The sequence below is a fragment of the Neoarius graeffei genome, chromosome 9 (assembly GCF_027579695.1).
Source record: "Neoarius graeffei isolate fNeoGra1 chromosome 9, fNeoGra1.pri, whole genome shotgun sequence".
NCBI lineage: Eukaryota > Metazoa > Chordata > Actinopteri > Siluriformes > Ariidae > Neoarius > Neoarius graeffei.
In genome coordinates this window covers 7,155,831-7,180,676 of record NC_083577.1, presented here as the reverse complement: position 1 = coordinate 7,180,676, position 24,846 = coordinate 7,155,831, and the positions used below count along the sequence as shown (strand labels likewise).

Genomic DNA, 24,846 nt, shown 5'->3' with positions numbered 1-24,846 from the left:
CTCTAGGCAGAAAAGAGTTTAGAGCTGCTCACTCATTGGTGAGGACTTAATTGCCGGGACAGAAGGCCATAGCAGTGTATGTTTATGTAGGAAGTGACAGATTAATTAACCAATCAGATTTTGATTTATAGTGGGAGGGACCAAAATTTATCACCCTCAGTCTTCTTGAAGGCCAACGTGAGCTTAACTGCGAGTCGGCACCATCAGTGCAGCAGTGAAGTAACCTTCTAGCTGGTGTAGCGTTCATCAGTAGTGTTAGTGAATGCTAATGAAGCGGTCAAGCCAGTGCTATCAAGAGCAAGTAGCACAGGCTAGCAACCGAGAAACTAAGATTTCTGTCTCCAGACTCTTCTTCCATGCATGCTCGCCACATTCAGACTTAAGTATTCATTTCCCTGTGTAATTTACTTAGTTGCTTTTAAAATCAACATCAAAAGCTACAGAGCTACCTGGCAGCCTGCTGCTAATCCCTTACAAAATCCTTTGTCCTGTTGCTTTTTCGGTGTGCCTGGCTAAGTTTTGGCTGAATTGAAGTCCCAGCTTAAAGAGTAACAGTTCGCCACTGCTATTATACAGGGTTAGTCAAAATTACAGTGGTGCTTGAAAGTTTATGAACCCTTTAGAATTTTCTATATTTCTGCATAAATATGACCGAAAACATCATCAGATTTTCACACAAGTCCTAAAAGTAGATAAAGAGAACCCAGTTAAACAAATGAGACAAAAATATTATACTTGGTCATTTATTTATTGAGGAAAATGATCCAAAATTACATATCTGTGAGTTGCAAAAGTATGTGAACCTCTAGGATTAGCAGTTAATTTGAAGGTGAAATTAGAGTCAGGTGTTTTCAATCAGTGGGATGACAATCAGGTGTGAGTGGGCACCCTGTTTTATTTAAAGAACAGGGATCTATCAAAGTCTGATCTTCACAACACATGTTTGTGGAAGTGTATCATGGCATGAACAAAGGAGATTTCTAAGGACTTCAGAAAAAGCGTTGTTGATGCTCATCAGTCTGGTAAAGGTTACAAAACCATCTCTAAAGAGTTTGGACTCCACCAATCCACAGTCAGACAGATTGTGTACAAATAGAGGAAATTCAAGACCATTGTTACCCTCCCCAGGAGTGGTCGACCAACAAAGATCACTCCAAGAGCAAGGTGTGTAATAGTCAGTGAGGTCACAAAGGACCCCAGGGTAACTTCTAAGCAACTGAAGGCCTCTCTCACATTGGCTAATGTACATTGGCTAATGTTAATGTTCATGAGTCCACCATCAGGAGAACACTGAACAACAATGGTGTGCATGGCAGGGTTGCAAGGAGAAAGCCACTGCTCTCCAAAAAGAACATTGCTGCTCGTCTGCAGTGTGCTAAAGATCACGTGGACAAGCCAGAAGGCTATTGGAAAAATGTTTTGTGGACAGATGAGACCAAAATAGAACTTTTTGGTTTAAATGAGAAGCGTTATGTTTGGAGAAAGGAAAACACTGCATTCCAGCATAAGAACCTTATCCCATCTGTGAAACATGGTGGTGGTAGTATCATGGCTGGGGCCTGTTTTGCTGCATCTGGGCCAGGACAGCTTGCCATCATTGATGGAGCAATGAATTTTGAATTATACCAGCGAATTCTAAAGGAAAATGTCAGGGCATCTGTCCATGAACTGAATCTCAAGAGAAGGTGGGTCATGCAGCAAGACAACGACCCTAAGCACACAAGTCGTTCTACCAAAGAATGGTTAAAGAAGAATAAAGTTGATGTTTTGGAATGGCCAAGTCAAAGTCCTGACCTTAATCCAATCGAAATGTTGTGGAAGGACCTGAAGCGAGCAGTTCATGTGAGGAAACCCACCAACATCCCAGAGTTGAAGCTGTTCTGTATGGAGGAACGGGCTAAAATTCCTCCAAGCCGGTGTGCAGGACTAATCAACCGTTACCGGAAATGTTTAGTTGCAGTTATTGCTGCACAAGGGGGTCACACCAGATACTGAAGGCAAAGGTTCGCATACTTTTGCCACTCACGGATATGTAATATTGGATCATTTTCCTCAATAAATAAATGAACAAGTATAATATTTTTGTCTCATTTGTTTAACTGGGTTCTCTTTATCTACTTTTAGGACTTGTGTGAAAATCTGATGATGTTTTAGGTCATATTTATGCAGAAATATAGAAAATTCTAAAGGGTTCACAAACTTTCACGCACCACTGTAGGTTAACACTAATAGATTATTTTTCTCCTGCAAGATAGATGTATGCAATGGTACTGTTGCTCGCTGGTTTTTGTGTGTTGAACACGATGGCGAACAGGTTGAAAACATCCTGTAAATCACCTTGCACATATGATGTATGTTTTGTGAATAAATGGTTTCTACCATTTAAGTGTTCACATAATTTTGACTTACCCTGTATTATGTTAGCTATGAGTTTTAGCTTCATCAATTCGGGTTTCAGGGAACCAAAACATGGAATTGGTCAGCACACTTGCCCCTTTTGTTAGCTAATGAATTTCCAACTTGTCCAACCTTGAGACATGAACAAAACTGAAATTTATGTGCTATCCATTTGTTCACGCCAGGTTGATTACTGTGTAAATTAGCCATGCCCACAAATGCACAAGAGCACTTCTCATGTGTCTCTGAATAAATATGACTCAAAATAAAATATTTACATGCTTTTATCTGTTTTTAAGATCCTGTTATATAATTTTAAAAGTGTATGTAATAAAACCAGAGTAAATGACTAAATCACACCTGTCTCTCGATGTTTCTGAGAAGGTGTGTGGGGCTGCCAAACTCGGAGTTGAGATCGTGCACGTTTCCTGCTGTTAACGTCAAACCAGCCGTCTCCGTCAGCAGAGTCTGTTGGATCTGCAGGTCTGTCAAAGGCTGAGCCTGGGCTAAAACAACACCTCCCTGCAGCAAAAGGCATCGATTAAAGCAGCAATCACACTGGACTTTCACCTGGCTATTCTATTTACTGAGGTGCAATTAAAAAAAATCAGCCGAATATGAATGATACTGGTGTGGTGTAATTTTTGAGTGATCAGTTAAGGTTATCTAGCTAGCACGTTTGATTCTTTGCAATTGAGGAACAAGTGACATTAAAAACAGTGAGGCAAGCATTTCCGATGAGCCTCCAGTTGGTAATTTTTTTCCAGAAAAAGGAAAAACCATCTTGCTTTTTTATTTTTTTAACCTGATCATAAGATATTATGTTCTACAGAAGATTATAGAATCTTGGCATGAGCATGAATGTTTTATTCATATAACATCAGAACATTGTCACAACTGGGTGAAGAAGAAGTAGAAGAGGTGGAGACACATTGTCGCTCCTCTTCCAGAGCCAGGTGAGCATGAGCTTTTCATTTTTATACAACAATGAGATGTGTATGAGATTATGCCTAACAGTCAAATCACTATATAATGCCTATGTATACAGAACATGTGACCACTTTTAATAATGACTGTATTTAGTTCTTATGTTTATTTCTGTGAGATGATGGGATTATTGGGATCCAGAGTTCTAATCAGTTGTTCATTTCCAACTTACTTGCTTTGATTTGTTTATTTGCTGGTTTTCTCACTACATAAGCACGAAGCACAATCTCTTCAGTTTGTTTTTGTGAAGTCTTCCCATTAAAAAAAAAATGTATACAAGTTCTGAGTGATGTTTTCTCTGATTCTGTGTTCTACCATATTGTGACCCCATGTTAGATTGCCCTTATCGAGGTTCTCCAGAAAATCTGAAGTATCCAGCTAAAAAAAGTAGTAGGAAGCTCTGGAATTTGTGGTGGCAAAGCCAAAGGTACACTAAGTTAGAGGGGTCTGGGGGCATGCCCCCCCCCCCCCCAATTTGAAATTTAGATGCCTTCTGGTGCATTCTCAGCAAATAAATTATTAACCATTTCCCTGTAAAATACTTGCAAAATATGTACGAAATTTCCCTCCAGATGTATGTGTGCTTGGCTTTCTCAGTTACCCTCTGTAGTATGCTGCCTGGCTCTGTAACATAATTACATATGCTACAACGTGGCCACATGGTCCAGCTCAGGCAAGAATCAATCAACAAATATGGTGTCGCTTCCAGTCATGTTAGACCTGAATCGAAGACAAATTCGTGGTGGAATAATTGGATTTGCACCAAATTATGGGCAGTGGAGACGATATAAATCACTTGAATATTGAAAGGCAATTTTTTTTTTTTTCTGGAATCAAGAAACCGGCATAGGCGGAGAAAACTGCCAGTCGCCGGTGCTTGTAGACATCTCTGCCTTATGTTTGATGATTTGTGCTAGATGTTGGTTTTCTTCGTCTTCTTCCATTACTGTGTTTGTCCCTTGATTGTCTAATGACTTGGATTTTGAATTGTGTTTCAAGACATTTCTATCTATTCTACTTTATTACAGACTTAAAGCAATCCTTATGTATTATTTTTCATTAAAAATGTCTGTACAGTCTACTTCTGCTTCTTCTTTTTCTTCTCCCACCCATACCCCTTTTCCACCAAATCAGTTCCAGGGCTGGTTCGGGGCCAGTGCTGGTGCTGGTTCACAACTCGTTCAACTTGCGAGCCAGCTGAAAACCAGTTTGCTTTTCCATAGCTCACGGTGCTAAGGGAAGCCACGTCATTACGTCGCTGTATACGTCAGTTACGTTGCTACGTTTGCATAAACCTTGGTGTGAATATCGAAGCAAAAACAACATGGAAGAAGAAGCAGCAGCAGCAACAACAATAATAATAATGGATGACTTCGCGTTTGGGGCGGCACAGTGGTGTAGTGGTTAGCGCTGTCGCCTCACAGCAAGAAGGTCCTGGGTTCGAGCCCCGGGGCCGGCGAGGGCCTTTCTGTGCGGAGTTTGCATGTTCTCCCCGTGTCCGTGTGGGTTTCCTCCGGGTGCTCCGGTTTCCCCCACAGTCCAAAGACATGCAGGTTAGGTTAACTGGTGACTCTAAACTGACCGTAGGTGTGAATGTGAGTGTGAATGGTTGTCTGTGTCTATGTGTCAGCCCTGTGATGACCTGGCGACTTGTCCAGGGTGTACCCTGCCTTTCGCCCGTAGTCAGCTGGGATAGGCTCCAGCTTGCCTGCGACCCTGTAGAAGGATAAAGCAGCTAGAGATAATGAGAATGAGACTTCGCGTTTGTACAGCTGCTGCCTCTCGTCACTTAAAAATGGCGATCTTTCGTGGTCTTGTTATTGTTGTTGATCTTAACAACTCTGCCCCCCCCCCCCCGACGTAAGCGGTTCTTTCCTCTGGCTCAGCAGAGAGTTGGTGCTAGCCTGGAACCGGTTTTTCTGTCCCCAGAACCAGTTCTTTGTCAGTGGAAACAGAAAACCCGGTTCCAAACTAAGCACTGGCCCCAAACCAGCCCTGGAACTGCTTTGGTGGAAAAGGGGCATCAGTGTGTTCTGGGTTGAGTCCCTTTCCTAGGGTTTCTTGGCAAAGTAAGTACAGCTGGCTAGCCACTCCTCTGCTGCACTGCTATAGAAAAATTTACTACAACTAAATGCACCTGAATCTGTGTTTTGAAATCTGGCATTGTTTTTCTTAATTACAACATATTAAGACTGTAATCCTTCGTATTTGATTTGATACACAGAATTGGGAGTGGAGATGTGTTACCTCTTTACCTTGTTAGCAAGGAGGTGCTGATGGAGCTGTGAGACCTTTTGAATTTGCAAATCCAGCTCAGACAGCCTGAACTTCAGCCATGCCCACTGACTCGCCAGTTTCGCTCTCTCACATTGAAACCTCCACTCGCACCCCAGACAGCTGAGAGAGAAAGGGAGAGAGAGAGAGAGAGAGAGAGAGAGAGAGTGTGTGAGTGGGTCATTGACTCACTCTAAACAACATGGATGGTTAATTTTCCTACTATGGAGACAACTTGGGGGTATTCCATGAAGTGAGCTCATAAAAGCAAGGCTTATTTGAAATAGTCTTGCTTGATTTAGCATAACAGGTTAATCCAGGCTCATTGAGTTCCATCAGCAAAGTTTAAGTGCAACCGCTATTTCAAGTAGGCTCATGCGCATGCACACAATGTACAATCAGCCTTATCTTTCGAGTGAAAATATACCAATTTGAGAGTGAATGAGAAAGCAGCTTTTTCACTCCAGCTGCACTGCATCTTACACTGTCCAGCTCAAAAAAAAAAATTGCTATTTGGATTTAAATAAGCAAATACATAAGAGCCTTTGACTGGATAATTACTGCAGTGATTTATGTGCTTCAGCTGCAACAATTCTTTTAACCCTAACTGATGCAGTGAGTAGCTTCTCATTTCTTAACCCTCTGGGGTCTGAGGGTATTTTCTGGCACTAATAATTTTGGCGTGCTCTGATTTTGTTAATTTCAACAAATCTAAGCAGCATTTTCAAAGTCATATGACTTTTTTTGTATTCAGCACAAGTTCAGCTACAATAATATCTATGTACAGTGGCATGCAAAAGTTTGGGCACCCTTGCTGAAAATGTCTGTTACTGTGAATAGTTAAGTGAGCGGAAGATGAACTGATCACCAAAAGGCATAAAGATGAAGACAACACATTTCTTTAATATTTTCCACAAGATTACATTTTATTTCCATCATTTACAGGCATAAAATACCAAAAAATGAAAAGGACCTGAAGCAAAAGTTTGGGCACCTGACATGGTGTTACTTAGTAACACCCCCTTTGGCAAGTATCACAGCTTGTAAACACTTTTTGTAGCCAGCTAATAATCTTTCAGTTCTTACCTGGGGGATTTTCGTGCATTCGTCCTTGCAAAAGGCTTCCAGTTCTGCAAGTTTCTTGGGCTGTCTTGCATGCACTGCTCTTTTGAGATCTATCCACAGATTTTCAATGATGTTTAGGTCAGGGGACTGTGAGGGCCAGGGCAAAACCTTCAGCTTGTGCCTCTTGAGGGATTCCATTGTAGATTTTGAGGTGTGTTTTGGATCATCGTCTTATTGTAGGACCTGTCCTCTTTTTAACTTCAACTTTTTTACAGATGGTGTGATGTTCACTTCCAGAATTTGCTGGTATTTATTCGAATCCATGCTTCCCTCAACCAATGAAATGTGTCCTGTGCCACTGGCTGCAACACAACCCCAAAGCATGATCGATCCACAGATCGATTCAGAGTTGGAGAGGTGTTCTTTTCCTGGAATTTGGCATCCTTTTTTCTCCAAACATGCCGTTGCACATTGTGGCCAAAAAGTTCTATTTTGATTTCATCAGTCCACAGGACTTGTTTCCAAAATGTATCAGTCTTGCTTAGATGTTCATTTGCAAACTTCAGACACTGAATTTTGTGGCTAGGACGCAGGAAAGGTTTTCTTCTGATGACTCTTCCATTAAGGTCATATTTATTCAGGTGTCGCTGCATAGTAGAACAGTGCACCACCACTCCAGGGTCTGCTAAATCTTTCTGAAGGTCTTTTGCAGTCAAACAGGGGTTTTTATTTGCCTTTCTAGCAACCCAACGAGCAGTTCTTTCACAAAGTTTTCTTCATCTTCCAGACCTCACCTTGATCTCCACTATTTCTGTTAACTGCCATTTCTTAATAACATTACGATCTGAGGAAACAGCTACCTGAAAACACTTTGCTACGTTCTTGTAGCCTTCTCCTGTTTTGTGAGCATCAATTATTTTATTTTTCAGAATGCGAGGGAGTTGCTTAGAGGAGGCCATGGCTGTTGATTTTAGGGAAAAGTTTGAGGAGTCAGAGAATTTATACAGCTTTGAAATCTACATCATCTGACCTTTCCTAATGAAGAATTTGAACAAGCCACAGCTCAATAAACTAATTAAGGTCTGGAACCTTGGGAAAAGTTAACTGAGAACTCAAATGTATTGGGGTGCCCAAACTTTCGCATGGTGTTCCTTTTCTTTTTTCACTCTCCAATTGTACAAAACAAAAATAATACACAAATCTTGCAGAAAATGCTGAAAAGAAATGTGTCATCTTTACTTTTATGCCTTTTGGTGATCAGTTCATCTTCTGCTCACTTAACTATTCACAGTAACAGACATTTTCAGCAAGGGTGCCCAAACTTTTGCATGCCACTGCAGTATGTATGTCATGATTGTAGTTTTTAAAAAATAACTAATAAATGAAGATGTTGCAAAAAGCAGTTTTTGGAATGTGTGAAAAATCACTACCTTACCCTTTGTGACAAACTGTTTTGGTCACTTGAGGTGATTCTGTTCAGTCTTAGGAATGTATCAAGCACAAAAACTTAAATCTGCTCCATTGATTTGGACAATTAAATGGCCATCAAAAAAAATTATGTCCTATTGTTTTCGGATGGGGGGCGGCACGGTGGTGTAGTGGTTAGCGCTGTCACCTCACAGCAAGAAGGTCCGGGTTCGAGCCCCGTGGCCGGCGAGGGCCTTTCTGTGCGGAGTTTGCATGTTCTCCCCGTGTCCGCGTGGGTTTCCTCCGGGTGCTCCGGTTTCCCCCACAGTCCAAAGACATGCAGGTTAGGTTAACTGGTGACTCTAAATTGACCGTAGGTGTGAATGTGAGTGTGAATGGTTGTCTGTGTCTATGTGTCAGCCCTGTGATGACCTGGCGACTTGTCCAGGGTGTACCCCGCCTTTCGCCCGTAGTCAGCTGGGATAGGCTCCAGCTTGCCCGCAACCCTGTAGAACAGGATAAAGCGGCTAGAGATAATGAGATGAGATGTTTTCGGATGAAGGGTTGGCAGTGGGAGGTGAACTCAATGAGAAGAGTAAAAACATTCCATTCAAAGAGAAGATCAAAGCGGTTCATCACAATGGGTAAGGCAATGTTTTTTTCACACATTCTAACACTGCTTTTTACAACAGTTTCATTTATCTGGTATTTGACTTTATTTTGGTATTTGACTCTTTTCAGGAGTGGCATGGTGGTGTAGTGGTTAGCACTGTTGCCTCACAGCAAGAAGGTCCTGGGTTCGAGCCTAGCGGCCGACGAGGGCCTTTCTGTGTGGAGTTTGCATGTTCTCCCCGTGTCTGCGTGGGTTTCCTCTGGGTGCTCCAGTTTCCCCGACAGTGCAAAGGCATGCAGGTTAGGCTAATTGGTGGCTCTAAAGTGAGTGTGAATGGTTGTCTGTGTCTATGTGTCAGCCCTGCGATGACCTGGCGACTTGTCCAGGGTGTACCCCGCCTCTTGCCCATAGTCAGTTGGGATAGGCTCCAGCTTGCCTGTGATCCTGTAGGACAGGATAAGTGGCTAAAGATAATGGATGGACTCTTTTCAGTGAGTCTTGAAATTAACACTTTCACCAGTTAACCAGTCACCAGTTAACCTAACCTGCATGTCTTTGGACTGTGGGGGAAACTGGAGCACCCGGAGGAAACCCACGCGGACAACATGCAAACTCCACACAGAAAGGCCCTCGCCAGCCACAGGGCTCGAACCCAGACGTTCTTGCTGTGAGGTGACAGCGCTAACCACTACACCACCGTGCCGCCCACAGCTTAAACTATCGCTGATGTATTTTATCCTGTTTACGGTGGGCGTTCCCACCGTGAAAAAGAAACCAATCGAAACCAAAACAGTGAAAGTGATTATCATTCCATTACCATATGAATAGTCTTTTATGAATGTGTAAGTGGGCGCTCAGTGCTCCGACTCAGGTGTGACTGAGTAAGGTGACAAGTTTTATGTTTCATCTAATTTAGGTCATTTAAAAAATATATTATTTTAATACTCCTGTTAATACTCCTATTCTTTTATTATTTGGCAGTGGGCACACAGGAAAGTGTAAAATATAACGTTTGTCAATATGTTTATCATACTTGTATGATAAAACTTGCAAAGATATTTATCTAAATACATGACCTACTCATTCTAGACCTTCCAAGCTTTGCTGGTGAAGCTCTCGACCCCAGAGGGTTAAACAACAATGTTGGAAGACATATCCCATTGTCATGGAAAAGATGTTACTGTGTTTCAGAAGGCCAAATTATTGGCCTGGATCAAGCAAACAACTCAGGATAATTGAGCTGAGATGACTGGAATTGGGTTAAGAACTGTCCAATGCATTATTAAAACCTGGAAGGATAGTGGTGAACCATCAACTTCATGGAAACCATATAGTTGGAATAAGATCCTGACTGGCTATCAGGGCTTTGAACCGGTTCAAGGAACGAAAACAAAAACCGGGAACTTTTTCTATTTCACATGGAACAGAAACGAAACCAGAAACTTTATTATTTTTTATGTTCCGGAACAGAAACGCTTATTAAAAACAATGGTAACCGGTTAATACCGGTTTTTATTTCGTTCCTCAAAGTTTCCGTAGCCTACAAATAAAAAAAGTCATTCTTCTCCTGCGCAGGTTTCTATGACCCGCTGGGGTTCGCTGACTGAATGGAGAGAGCGGGAAGGTGGACTACTATCACGTCTCCATGTGATAATAAGTGAGTAAGTGCATTACTGAGTGTCTGAGCAAAGAAGAGCCTGAACGTTGCAACCTCCCTATTGGCTGTTTGTAAAAATGTATCAATTGTTGCCCTTCCCACGGGAATCATCGCGGGCTCGAGAGACGAGACCTGACGAGTTAGTTCGTTGGTAGCAGAACAAAATGTCTGGACACAAATCGGGTTTTCAGAAAAGGAAAGAAAATAAACGGAGGGTCGAAAATACAAAAAAGGAGGCAGAAAATGCAAAACGAGTTTTAAGGTAGGACAAATGGTTACTTTTTAAGGCAGCCCGCCATGGCTGCAGGTTTTCAGTTGTGTCATTGAATGGTTACTTTTCTGAGGCAGCCCGCCGTGGCTGCCTGCAGGCTTATTTATTATAGCCCATTTAGTTAAAATAGTTGATATAAAATGTTTATAGTTATAGTTATGTGATGGTTGTCCTGATTTAGACTGTTTTTTTTTTGGGGGGGGGGGGGGGGGGGGGGGGGGGGTTGCGCGATGTTGCACCCGGGTCCAGATTAGGGCAGAACCGGCCCTGGCTACATTTCAGGTGTAGTTTGTTTTATGAATGTATGTACTTGCATAGATGTGTACTTGGTCTTCCAATATGGCGCCTAACAAAATCTCGCGGCGCGGTGACATCATGCGGTAGCCCTCTATAGGGCCTGACTAGCCTTTGGTAACACACTAAACGAATTATCTTTCATTTTTGGCACTTTTTCTGTTTGTGTAGATGGGAAGACATTCTGAGAATCCAAATCGCCAACATTTGAAATAATAATTGTTTTGAATTATTTCTTGTCTTATTTAATGAAGGTTGTAATAGAATTAGCCTACATTTGGCTTAAGCTGGATGAGACAGAGACATAATTTTATAGCCATTTGTTAAACAGCTGACAGGGAACGTAATTAACCGTTCCGGGAACGAAATTTTTTTGTTTTAACCGGTTCGGGAACGTCTATTTAATGGTGGAACCCAAAACCGGAAACGTTAAAATTCCGTTTCTGTTCGGAACGAACCAATAGGAAAAAAATTCTGGTTCAAAGCCCTGCTGGCTATGATCAGAGATCACTGAAATGCTTGGTGAAGTTGAATCGTTTAAAAAAAATAGAACTATGGCTATGATTAATTGTGAAATTAAGAGCATTTCCACACTCACAATGTCATGAGAACTCACAGGATTGGGACTAAACAGCTGTGTGGCCAAAAGAAAACCACTAGTTAGTGAGACTAATCAGGAGAAAAAGCTTCAGTTTACTAGGGAGCATAAAGACTGAGCAATGGAGAAAGGTCATGTGGTCTGATGAGTCCAGATTGATCCTATTCCTGAGTGATGGGTGTGTCAGGGTAAGAAGGGAAGCTCATGAAGCAATGAGCTTCCCTTCTTACCCTGACATGCATAGTGGCCACTGTACAAATTTCTGGAGGCAGTGTTATGATCTGGCGTTGATTCAGTTGGTCAGGTCGAGGCTCAGTGACATTATGGGGCAATAAAATGAAGTCAGCTGATGACCTGAAGGTACTGAATGACCAGGTTATCACCACATCAACGGATTTTTCTTCCCTGATGGCACGTGCATAAAATTAGCACTCAGATTGTGAAAGAGTGGTTCAAGAAGCATGAGGAATCATTTTACACATGAATTAACCACCACAGAGTCCCAACCATAACCGTAGTGAGAATCTTTGGGATGCTGGAGAAGACTTTACGCAGTGGTTCGACTCTCCCATCCTCAACACAAGACCTCACTGAAAAATTAATGCAACTCTGAACTGAAATAAATATTGCAACATTGCATAAGTTTATCAAAACAGCACTATAGTGAATGCATGCTGTAATCAAAGCCAAAGACGGTCCAACCAAATATTAGAGTGCTGTGAAGGAAATTTAGTAGATAAACATTCCTATTCTCTGAGTTTCTGTGTCCTTGGCTTAACGGCTGGTGATAAGCAGGCTGCCTTATTTATGTTTCATGTTATGCCTAACCACGCATCCGTTGCGCATCTCAGAGCACACCAGGTACATGCTCTAACAAAGAACCAATGTTTAGCTTCAAGGGCAAGCCTCAAGCCAATCATGTGCAGACGCGAGCAGTAAGTGAATGCCTTTAGAGTATAATAGATAACAGCCACTAAGACAACTCAGAGTGCGCACTCTCGGCATTACCTGAGGTGGTGCCTCCTTTTCTTTTCCTGTTTTATAAGATCCACTATAATAAATAATTGAAAAGACAACTGCTAAGCGTTCTGAAGTGTTTATTAGAAGTTTCCATTACAGTGCACGACTTTTTTTTTTTGGCAGGGCAGTGTATAATTAAATTATACAACTGTCATAAAAACATTACTGCAAATAAAAGCAATGCCTCAGCAATTAACAAAGCTCGAGAAGCAACATGGCAAAAACTATACATATACGTACTAGGGTGGGCCTTATATGGGGGTAAATTTTCATATTATTAATTCTGAAACTCTCACCCTTCAGATTTGTTTGGTTATGAAAAAAACTAATTTACCTAAATTTGGAACATTTTGAATAATTATTAAAGGTTGCTTAAACCTTCTGAAATATTGGACAACAGCATGTCAAATTATCAATACATCGCCCTGTTTGCAATGCAGGTGTAAAGAATAAATGCTTGTCGTAAGTAATAATGTTTATTTATGATACTTGAAAAAAATTATGGTACACAACAAAACATTTTGAATAATGTACAAGTCATTGAGTTTTCTGGAGTAGCAAGGCAACATAACAAAAAAAGTTCAGGTTTTCTAGGATTTTCAGTCACTGCATCAGTGTCGCTTCATTCACATTGTGGAATTTTTCTCGGTGGTCTTGGACAACTTGAAGCAAATACTGTTTTTGTTCTTCATTGGTGGTAATCAGTGCATTGTATTCTTCAGTCAGAGCTACTCCTCGTTCTGCTGTGTCATTAACAACCTTCAGAGTTTGCACAGTTGCAAATGCTGCCTTGTAGTCGTCTCGGTTGTCCTAAGTCGCCAGGTCCTCACAGGGCTGACACATAGACAACCATTCACACTCACATTCACACCTACGGTCAATTTAGAGTCACCAGTTAACCTAACCTGCATGTCTTTGGACTGTGGGGGAAACTGGAGCACCCGGAGGAAACCCATGCGGACACGGGGAGAACATGCAAACTCTGCACAGAAAGGCCCTCGCCGGCCACGGGGCTCGAACCCGGACCTTCTTGCTGTGAGGCGACAGCGCTAACCACTACACCAGACCACCCTAATCAGACCCTCCAGGATTTCGCGATGTTGCGATTTGCAACTTCAACGCAAATTCAACCAATCCCTGCGAATTCAGGGCGGTGTTGCAATTATATCCAATCACCGCAACTTTCCTGCAAATTTGACCAATCGTTGGCATCGTCTTGAGGTGACGTCACAAACTACCTTCCGCCTTACTTCCGTGTATACGTTCAAGAGAAGCAGCATGTGCGAGTCAGTGTTTATATAGGCTTAAATTCTGTTACTGAAAGTGTGTTATGTTTACAGTGAAGGACTGTGTGCACTTTACATTATTTTTTTACTTAATACAAGAAATTAATGGGGGCGGCACGGTGGTGTAGTGGTTAGCGCTGTCGCCTCACAGCAAGAAGGTCCTGGGTTCGAGCCCCGGGGCCGGCGAGGGCCTTTCTGTGTGGAGTTTGCATGTTCTCCCCGTGTCCGTGTGGGTTTCCTCCAGGTGCTCCGGTTTCCCCCACAGTCCAAAGACATGCAGGTTAGGTTAACTGGTGACTCTAAATTGACCGTAGGTGTGAATGTGAGTGTGAATGGTTGTCTGTGTCTATGTGTCAGCCCTGTGAGGACCTGGTGACTTGTCCAGGGTGTACCCCGCCTTTCACCCGTAGTCAGCTGGGATAGGCTCCAGCTTGCCTGCGACCCTGTAGAAGGATAAAGTGGCTAGAGATAATGAGAATGAGATGAGAAATTAATGGATGCCAACATTTTTGCCAAAATGGTATTTTATTTTCCATTGTTTAGGCAGCTTCAGCATCATACTGTGAGATTCTGTTCAAATTGTTTTTTTCTTCTATGAAGCCTGAGCCATTTATTTTATTACTTTATAATTATTGTTTAATTTAGTCTTCAGGAGAGACTGCCTGCACACAGTACTAGTATTAATAGTTTTTTTTCTTACATGAAAGCGGAGGCATTTATATTATATTTTAAGGTAACTTCATGTTGTGCTGTGAGGTTCTCTGCACTTTAACTTTTGAACCAACAGGAGCATTTGGATAAGTAAAGCCTATTTTTCTGCATTTTTGTAGTCCTGGTAATCTTTTATATTGGTAAAGTTGTTTATAGGACCATTTCTCAGTGTCTGTTTTTTTTAATCAATAGTTTTTCAGTAATAACTTAATATTTAACATATCACTCAATTTTAATCACAAAAAGAGAAAATCACAGCAATTTCTCGTAATGAGTGTTTGAAATATGCTCTGTAATATATCAGTCCATATGTCAAAGCAATGGCCGTAAACGAGATTTGCTGAGACCTGTATGAGACTTCGTAGGACGGAAGTAAAACATACAGTGGAAATCAAAGTGACCAACATCTGCCAAGGTTGTCAAAAGACCTGCGCGCCCTCCTTCGAATGCTGATGTAATCAAGCTGGACGTTTTCTCTGTGTCTGAAATCGCTCCCTACTCACTATATAGGGCACTATGTAGTGGGGACGCCATTTTGTAGTGCTGTCCGAAACCTTAGCGAGGATTATGTGGGAAATGTGCTCAGTATATGTATTTATCACAAAAATACACACATGTATTTATTATTCTGAAAACCCACCAGCCACCTGATCTGGCACGTTTTAATTGTACGACAGTAATGATGTAAATACCAGCGCGACGGACTCGTCCTTATCCTGTCGTCTTTCCAACTCTTCTCTACTCCACGTTGGTTCAAAGTCGTATGGAATAATCTCCATGTCACGTACGCGAGGGAGGCGGATGTATGTGCAGAAGTATACAGTTTAATAAAGTAAAGAATATATATACAGTAAGACAATATGTGCACAGGCAAACAATCAAAAACGAGAATACAGGCAAAAGGGTCGGTTGAGGCGCAAACAGTACATCAAAGGCTAAGTAAGGACAAAAACGAGAAACAGGGCCATTATTAAAAAATGTTCTGTTTCCGGTCCACCAGCCGGGTGAGTGCCGTTTGTGCGGTTGAAATTTTTTTTTTAACGCCGGTTTTTCGACATTTTTTTCGGGTTCGTAAATCTAAAATCGAACTTGACATTTCCGCACTCCCAGGGCTTTCCACTAAGGCTCATACTAGCCAGCCATGACAAATAAGTAGCCAGCCGGGGGGAGTAAACACAAAATAAACTCCTGTGCATGCAGTTCCCAGGATTAAATGTATTTTCCACAGACCATTTATTTATTCACTTTACTCAAATACAAAGTAAAATGGCAGTAAATCTTCTTTCTTTTCTTGCGTATTGCATCATGAGGCGTTCCTGGCTTGTAAATCTCTTATTTCCGGTGCATGACACATTCACGCAGCTGAGCATGCTATGAATTAACAACGACAACGGTCTGCAGTGGGGCTACACAATTACACACTCAGCCAACATTTCTCCATTTGTGTATGAAAATACACTCCAACCACTCAGTTTGGGTTCATTTACAACCAACGGTGTCTTTTGATGCCAGCACGTAATTGAACGAGAGAAGACTGGTTTACCGGAGACAAAATAAGCGTTATCTCTGCTTCTGTTCCCTCCGTTGTCGCCTCCAACAGCCCCGACACACTACTGCCTCCGCCGAGTGCGCACACACACACCGCATGTCAGGGCCGCGGATGAGTTACTCTCCCTTGATCAACGAAGTCGGCGGGGAATTTGTGGTTATTATCGGTACAAACAGCGCGAATCACAACTTAAATGAGTGCGGTTCAGTTTGACATTATTGTCAGTCCGTTAGATAAACATTTAATTTTATTAAAATTGAAAATTAATATTTAGAGCCTGTGGGCTACAAAAATAATAGTCATTAAAGTAGCCGGCTGGACTTAATTGTGTAGTCGGCTGTATGGCCGGCAGGCGGCGCTTGTGGAAAGCCCTGTCGAATCAGCTCTGCGCATGTGCCGTGCGGCACAAAAAAATGGCAGCCACCATGAAGGAAGGAGATCCGGAGTTTTCAAACATTTGCTTAAGTGTGAAATCGCAAAATGGTATTCTAGCGAACAACAAAATAGTAAAGATTCAGAAAAACAAATCATTCAGTGATAATTTAATAGTGTAATTTCATCCGAACTAGGCCTAACGCTCGATTTAGAACTACAAAAAGTCCGTGTGTCGGACATTTTAAGTACCTTTGTAAAAGTTTTGCAAATGTTGCAGTCAGCATTTAAAATGCTAACTTAAAGTTTTTGTACAAGTTTCAGTTGATTAAACCGTCATATTTTATTAAATGTGTCTGCTTTTGTAATAAAAAAGTACTGAAAGAAAAAGCAAACACAGCATTGTGATTTCTTATCCATCCATAAAGTTAAAAAAAAAAAAATCCCTCCCTCCCGACTGAAAATTTTTTTGCTCACCCGGTGGACAGGAAACGGATTTTTTTAAGGATGGCCCAGGCACAAAGATCGTGAAACAGGAAATCAAGACAACAGGTAGAAAGGCTCGGTAATGCATATCGTAATACTTCGCGATGCAAATGCATCAGCCCAGTCCTTAAATAGGCAAACACACAGTTCGTTAATTGAACTCAGGTGCGCCTTGTTCACGGCGCGTGTGCTGGAGTCCACTAGGTGTGTGCGCAGCCCGAGGCGCGCCTTCAGATGCACATGTCACAGCGCGCAGGACTGACACGCCATCACTGATGAAGCTGGCAAATCTCGATATTAATCTAAATTGGAATGATATGGCGATCTGGGGGCGGCACGGTGGTGTAGTGGTTAGCGCTGTCGCCTCACAGCAAGAAGGTCCTGGGTTCGAGCCCCGGGGCCGGCGAGGGCCTTTCTGTGTGGAGTTTGCATGTTCTCCCCGTGTCCGCGTGGGTTTCCTCCGGGTGCTCCGGTTTCCCCCACAGTCCAAAGACATGCAGGTTAGGTTAACTGGTGACTCTAAATTGACCGTAGGTGTGAATGTGAGTGTGAATGGTTGTCTGTGTCTATGTGTCAGCCCTGTGATGACCTGGCGACTTGTCCAGGGTGTACCCCGCCTTTCGCCCGTAGTCAGCTGGGATAGGCTCCAGCTTGCCTGCGACCCTGTAGAAGGATAAAGCGGCTAGAGATAATGAGATGAGATGAGATGGCGATCTGGCTGCTGTGTAAACAGTTTTCAAAATGGTGGCACTGACACTTCACGTTTGAAGTCTTGCATAAGTCTCGTGAAGATCGCGCGGATAAGCGACGCCTGCCGTGGACCAAACGAACTACATTCAACATGGCTAAAAACCGAAAAGGCTGATAAGTGTAATATAATATGCCAATACGAGTCACGATATAAGGTTAATAAAACTGAAAACGTAATTGAATAATGTTAATTAAGAAATAAAGCAAGTTTAAAAATGACTTCAGTTCCCTTTTATTGCATACTTGATCTCAAAATACAAACAGTCAGTTATAACAAAGGCACATAACTATGGATTATTTAATTGAAGGCCAGATTTTTATTTCATATACCGTTGTTCATATAATTTTAACAATGTTTAGTTTTTACACTGTCTCTGCTTTTTCTGAACTGGAAAAAAAGTTGAATTTACTTGATTCAGATATGTACATTGGCTCCACATGAGTTGCGACTAACATAATTTGATCATGGACTTACAAATCTTTGAAACAAAACCAACGACCTTGTGCTCACCTAAGCTCAGGTTCAAACTCAGAACCTTGACATTATGAGGCATTAGCACAGCTCACTGCATTACCAAGCCATGGCACCCAGGGAGCGGTTGGGGGTTAGGTACCTTGCTCAAGGGCACTTCAGCCCAACCTTTAGGCCATAGCTACCCCATGTTAACCTAACCACATGTCTTTGGAAACCCATGCAGACGCAGGGAGAACATGCACACAGAAAGGCCCCCATCGGGGACTGGGCTCAAACCCAGAAACTTCTTGTTGTGAGGGGACCGTGCTAACCACTGTGCCACCTTTGTTATATTTGTTGCTTTGGAGAATGTGAGCATCAATCCCACTACCTTTTGCACTCTAAGCAGGTGCTCTACCACTTGAGCTAAATCCCCCATAATACGAGCAATGACAGGCCATTTTTTTTTTCAAGTAGTTGTCATAGTATTGTGTAATATATCAAATTAAAGAGCATGAAGATATGAATTGAAAGCTTGTTTAATTTTGTAAATGCATTCTAAAAAAACCCCCAAAGTTATGAACATTTGAAAATCCAGTGTTTTATAAAATTTCCATTTCTGTCCGTTGCCCCGGTCACAAACCAGCAATCATTTTCCATTGGTTTAATTTTCCATTCATGAGAAATAAACCTCAATCAGAAATGAACAGGCCAAAAAGCCAAAAAAAAAAAAAAGAGATTTAGAGTTTTCAGTATCAGGGTAAGAATTACAGATAAAGGCTTCTTCTTGTAGATCACAATTATGCACCTACTGTAGAAGGCTTAAAAGTAATACATCAATGAAACTGGTACATCTTTTGCGTTTCCACATAAAAGCCAGAATTTACTGGGTAATGTTGACTTTAAACTGTGGACACCAAGCATGACTAATGACGGTGCTGCTCGAATGCGCTGTGTATAAGAGGGTCAAACTTTTGTTAATTCTCTTTAAAACAGTATGACTGATATTTATACACCTTCCCATTTTTCTCCGTGAAAAAAAAAATTGGAAAATCATTGATTTTTAGGAAGGATGCAGGGGTCGAAATTAACTTTTGAATGTACTTGCCCTCAGGGCAACCAACCCCTAAAATTTGCTTGCCTGCATGCATGTATCAGTTGCCCTACTTTTTTGCAGGTTGACTGGGTAAGTAATTTGCATAAAAAGCAATCTGGATGTATATTATAGAGTATGCAGTAAAATATTTCAACTTGTTTTGCCATTGTTTGATTACTGATTGATAGAAATAAAGTTATAACACTCATATGTGTTTGGTGTTTATTTCATCATGATGAACAGTAAAACAACTAGGTATACGTAACTACAACCCCGATTCCAAAAAAGTTGTGACAAAGTACAAATTGTAAATAAAACCGGAATACAATAATTTACAAATCTCAAAAACTGATATTGTATTCACAATAGAACATAGACAACATATCAAATGTCAAAAGTGAGACATTTTGAAATTTCATGCCAAATATTGGCTCATTTGAAATTTCATGACAGCAACACATCTCAAAAAAGTTGGGACAGGGGCAATAAGAGGCTGGAAAAGTTAAAGGTACAAAAAAGGAACAGCTGGAGGACCAAATTGCAACTCATTAGGTCAATTGGCAATAGGTCATTAACATGACTGGGTATAAAAAGAGCATCTTGGAGTGGCAGCAGCTCTCAGAAGTAAAGATGGGAAGAGGATCACCAATCCCCCTAATTCTGCGCTGACAAATAGTGGAGCAATATCAGAAAGGAGTTCGACAGTGTAAAATTGCAAAGAGTTTGAACATATCATCATCTACAGTGCATAATATCATCAAAAGATTCAGAGAATCTGGAAGAATCTCTGTGCGTAAAGGTCAAGGCCGGAAAACCATACTGGGTGCCCGTGATCTTCGGGCCCTTAGATGGCACTGCATCATATACAGGCATGCTTCTGTATTGGAAATCACAAAATGGGCTCAGGAATATTTCCAGAGAACATTATCTGTGAACACAATTCACCGTGCCATAGAACGTTGCTAGCTAAAACTCTATAGTTCAAAGAAGAAGCCGTATCTAAACATGATCCAGAAGCACAGATGTCTTCTCTGGGCCAAGGCTCATTTAAAATGGACTGTGGCAAAGTGGAAAACTGTTCTGTGGTCAGACGAATCCAAATTTGAAGTTCTTTATGGAAATCAGGGACGCCGTGTCATTCAGACTAAAGAGAAGGACGACCCAAGTTGTTATCGGCGCTCAGTTCAGAAGCCTGCATCTCTGATGGTATGGGGTTGCATTAGTGCATGTGGCATGGGCAGCTTACACATCTGGAAAGACACCATCAATGCTGAAAGGTATATCCAGGTTCTAGAGCAACATATGCTCCCATCCAGACGACGTCTCTTTCAGGGAAGACCTTGCATTTTCCAACATGACAATGCCAAACCACATACTGCATCAATTACAGCATCATGGCTGCGTAGAAGAAGGGTCCGGGTACTGAACTGGCCAGCCTGCAGTCCAGATCTTTCACCCATAGAAAACATTTGGCGCATCATAAAATGGAAGATACAACAAAAAAGACCTAAGACAGTTGAGCAACTAGAATCCTACATTAGACAAGAATGGGTTAACATTCCTATCCCTAAACTTGAGCAACTTGTCTCCTCAGTCCCCAGACGTTTACAGACTGTTGTAAAGAGAAAAGGGGATGTCTCACAGTGGGAAACATGGCCTTGTCCCAACTTTTTTGAGATGTGTTGTTGTCATGAAATTTAAAAATCACCTAATTTTTCTCTTTAAATTATACATTTTCTCAGTTTAAAATTTGATGTGCCATCTGTGTTCTATTCTGAATAAAATATGGAATTTTGAAACTTCCACATCATTGCATTCCATTTTTATTTACAATTTGTACTTTGTCCCAACTTTTTTGGAATCGGGGTTGTACTAGTATCTTCTATTAAACATGTTAAACAGTCAGCAAACATCATGTCATCATGGTCAAGTGTAACTGATCAAATCAGAATTAAAAATCAGTCCAAAAAGACGCTTCGTTCGTTCTAGCCTACGTGACAGTGGCGCCTCGTGTGAATAATCATAATATCATATAGCGCCATCTCGCGAATGGAAGCGTCAACTACCGCAACGAACCAAAGTCAAGGACAAACAAAAGAAAAGATGGGAAAAATAAAGTTTTCATTCTGTTTCTGTTAGGAATCACAACAACTAAATTTTTCTTGGTAAAATAGACATTCAAACACAGTTGTCCAACGGACAACTAGTGATAATTTTATTGTTGCCTGAGTATGAGAATGACTTGCCCATGTCCGTCGGTACATGCTTAATTTCGACCCCTGAGGATATAAAATTTTCCTCAGTGATCCGATCTTTCGCAGGCACTAGACAGCAAACTGTTCAGCTGATTTTATTGGAAAAACAAGTCACCATGAGATATTCAACCACTAGGTGGGAATCATGAGTTCCAAGCTAATTGAACCAACAGTGAGTGAGCTGGAAGCAACAACAAAACACACGGACCGGTAACGAATATCACTAAAAAAACCCAAGATGGTGGTGCCTGTGAGTTTGGTGCATTGCATTAGGCAGCTGGGCCATAGAAGGTTCACGCTGCACGCTGCATGCTGCACGCTACACGTTCACGTGAAGAACCGGACCCTGGGCCATTAAACTTCATGCTTGGATGTTCACGTGTTGCGTCTGTTCTACTTTGACCGAGTAACCAACAATATGGACTCTTCGGATGACGACGATTGCCTCATTCTGCTTTTACTGAGACAGAGGAAGAGAAAAAGGAACAGAATTTGGAGCCGAGAACACTTCCTTCTGAGAGAAACCCGTGGTGAATTTCACCGAACATTCTATAATCTGCTTGACAATCCCGATGAAGAACTATTTTTCAATTATACCATTCAATTATATTTTTTCTGAAGTTTTCCCCTGAAAGCATAGAGTTATCTCCCTAGACCCGTTCTGATTGGCTGGCGCGGCGGTGACCGCATGCATTGACTGGAATTTCCATCTTCACGCCTAGAAAAAAGTGTGCATGTTCATTTCTCGCTTCACGCGTGAAGTGTGCAGCGTGCAACGTGAACGCCGTTCTATGGCCCAGAGCAAGTCATGCTACGTTTGTCCACTTTTCTTTACACGCGTGTAGCGTGTAGTGTGCAGCATGCAGCGTGCAGCGTGAACCTTCTATGGCCCAGCTGCCTTACACAACATTTTAAAATGCTTAAAGTAAAAGCTCATCAAAACGGCGCACAAAATTTACAATATATTCCGTAAATATGTTATTTATTGGGCGGCACGGTGGTGTAGTGGTTAGCGCTGTCGCTTCACAGCAAGAAGGTCCGGGTTCGAGCCCCGTGGCCGGCGAGGGCCTTTCTGTGTGGAGTTTGCATGTTCTCCCCGTGTCCGCGTGGGTTTCCTCCGGGTGCTCCGGTTTCCCCCACAGTCCAAAGACATGCAGGTTAGGTTAACTGGTGACTCTAAATTGACCGTAGGTGTGAATGTGAGTGTGAATGGTTGTCTGTGTCTATGTGTCAGCCCGGTGATGACCTGGCGACTTGTCCAGGGTGTACCCCGCCTTTCGCCCGTAGTCAGTTGGGATAGGCTCCAGCTCGCCTGCGACCCTGTAGAACAGGATAAAGCAGCTAGAGATAATGAGATGGGATGAGATGTTATTTATTCTTGAAACAACACTAGTTTTATGTAGATTAAACACTTTTAAATGTCTTTAAACGCCAAACGAAAACATGCTGTTCTCCCATACAAACATACGGGAGTTTCATCAGCGCAGCAGCACGCTGTCAAGCCTAATAATACTATGTCAATTGATTCTCATCTCATCTCATCATCTCTAGCCGCTTTATCCTTCTACAGGGTCGCAGGCAAGCTGGAGCCTATCCCAGCTGACTACGGGCGAAAGGCGGGGTACACCCTGGACAAGTCGCCAGGTCATCACAGGGCTGACACATAGACACAGACAACCATTCACACTCACATTCACACCTACGCTCAATTTAGAGTCACCAGTTAACCTAACCTGCATGTCTTTGGACTGTGGAGGAAACCGGAGCACCCAGAGGAAACCCACGCGGACACGGGGAGAACATGCAAACTCCACACAGAAAGGCCCTCGCCGGCCACGGGGCTCGAACCCAGGACCTTCTTGCTGTGAGGCGACAGCGCTAACCACTACACCACCGTGCCGCCCCCCAATTGATTCTTCCTACATAATTCAAACCAGTAAATTAGATATTTATCACATTTCAATGAGAAGCAAACTATATATCATACTTGCTTTTTTCAGTGTGCACAACGGCAGAACAATTGTTCCTGATTATTCTTTCCGTACAATGGTACTACACGAGCACAAGGCTTGGGCAATAGAGTTCACGGAGCTAAACTAAGCTTCACAACTAATCTCACATGGAGCAGGTTTGCGGAATATCCATTGTCTATCTTAAAACCTTTGTTGTATATCATATCGACTAAAATGTCATATCACTGATGTGAAATGATATAATGACCTAAAAACTGTGCAATGATATTCAAGTGTGTTTAAATATAGTAAAATATTTAAACACACTTGAATATAAATACAGTGGGTAGTGGTTCATCTACCCAAGACTCCATGATAGTGCTCTTATGTACTAAATATTTGTTCATGGAGTCAGAGTGCAAATGCACAAACTTGGTGTGGTATTTTTTTTTCAGTGGCAAGGGACATCCAAGACAACACACATATAGGCAACATCACAGAATATGATACATGAAGAAACAATGCTCAGAACAACATGAAACACTCAGCAAGACTTCGCAAATGAGACAAAGGAACAGAAGTACTGAAACACAGAACAGGTGAACACATTAGGGTAACAAACCAATGATAAGACAGGGGTGGAGATAGGATGGGAACCATAACAAAGCATGTGACATGAATGAAATGGCAAGCAGTGACTTGTGACTTGCACTGAGAAGTAGGAATGTGTAACAATACTACTCTCGCTACACTTTATTTTTTTCACGGTCCGGTTTCCATCAAATCCTGCGCTCTGATTGGCTGGCGAGCGGATCCGTATCCTACGATACGGACCCCAGTTACGGAACCCGGTTATGGACCTCTGGCGACTCGCTCGTTCACAACAGCAACAAACATAGTGGCATTTTTTGTCAACATTTATCTTTTTTTAAATAAGATTTATTTATAAGATTATCAAAAATCTTATAAATTTTTGCCAGCATTTCTCAGGAGAATCGTATTAATTTTACAGCATGGATAGCGATAACGGCAGTCTTCACAGCGAAAGCGAGTTTTACTACCCTGAGGAAGAAGAAATAAAACAATTCAGGAGAAAGCTAAAAACCTGTAACTGTTGCTAACGCTGAGCAAAAACATGGCTGAATCCTGAATTACTCAATTTTGTATAAATAGGGGACTACATAGGCGGCAAAATGTAGGTTTTTTTCCTGCCATGGAAGTGCACTTGTATACCGAGGAGGAAGCAATTTGCATTACAGCCGTGAATGAGGATTCAAAATGGCGGGTCGCCTCGGCTCGGTTTTCCCTTTCGGGTGCTCTCGTTTTCTGTTAGAATTTGGTAAAGAAAAAAA

At 41.9% G+C, this 24,846-nt stretch overlaps 1 protein-coding gene across 1 annotated transcript in view; it reads right to left on the bottom strand.

The window, feature by feature from the left end:
* kansl1l (KAT8 regulatory NSL complex subunit 1-like) overlaps positions 1-24,846 on the bottom strand; it is a 120,061-nt gene that overhangs the window by 61,483 nt on the left and 33,732 nt on the right. Inside the window, exons 3-4 of the mRNA XM_060928588.1 lie at positions 5,640-5,781; positions 2,758-2,919 (exon numbers count right to left, since the gene is read on the bottom strand). Of these exons, the coding sequence (XP_060784571.1) occupies positions 2,758-2,919; positions 5,640-5,781 (304 nt within the window). The remainder of the gene's footprint in view (positions 1-2,757; positions 2,920-5,639; positions 5,782-24,846) is intronic.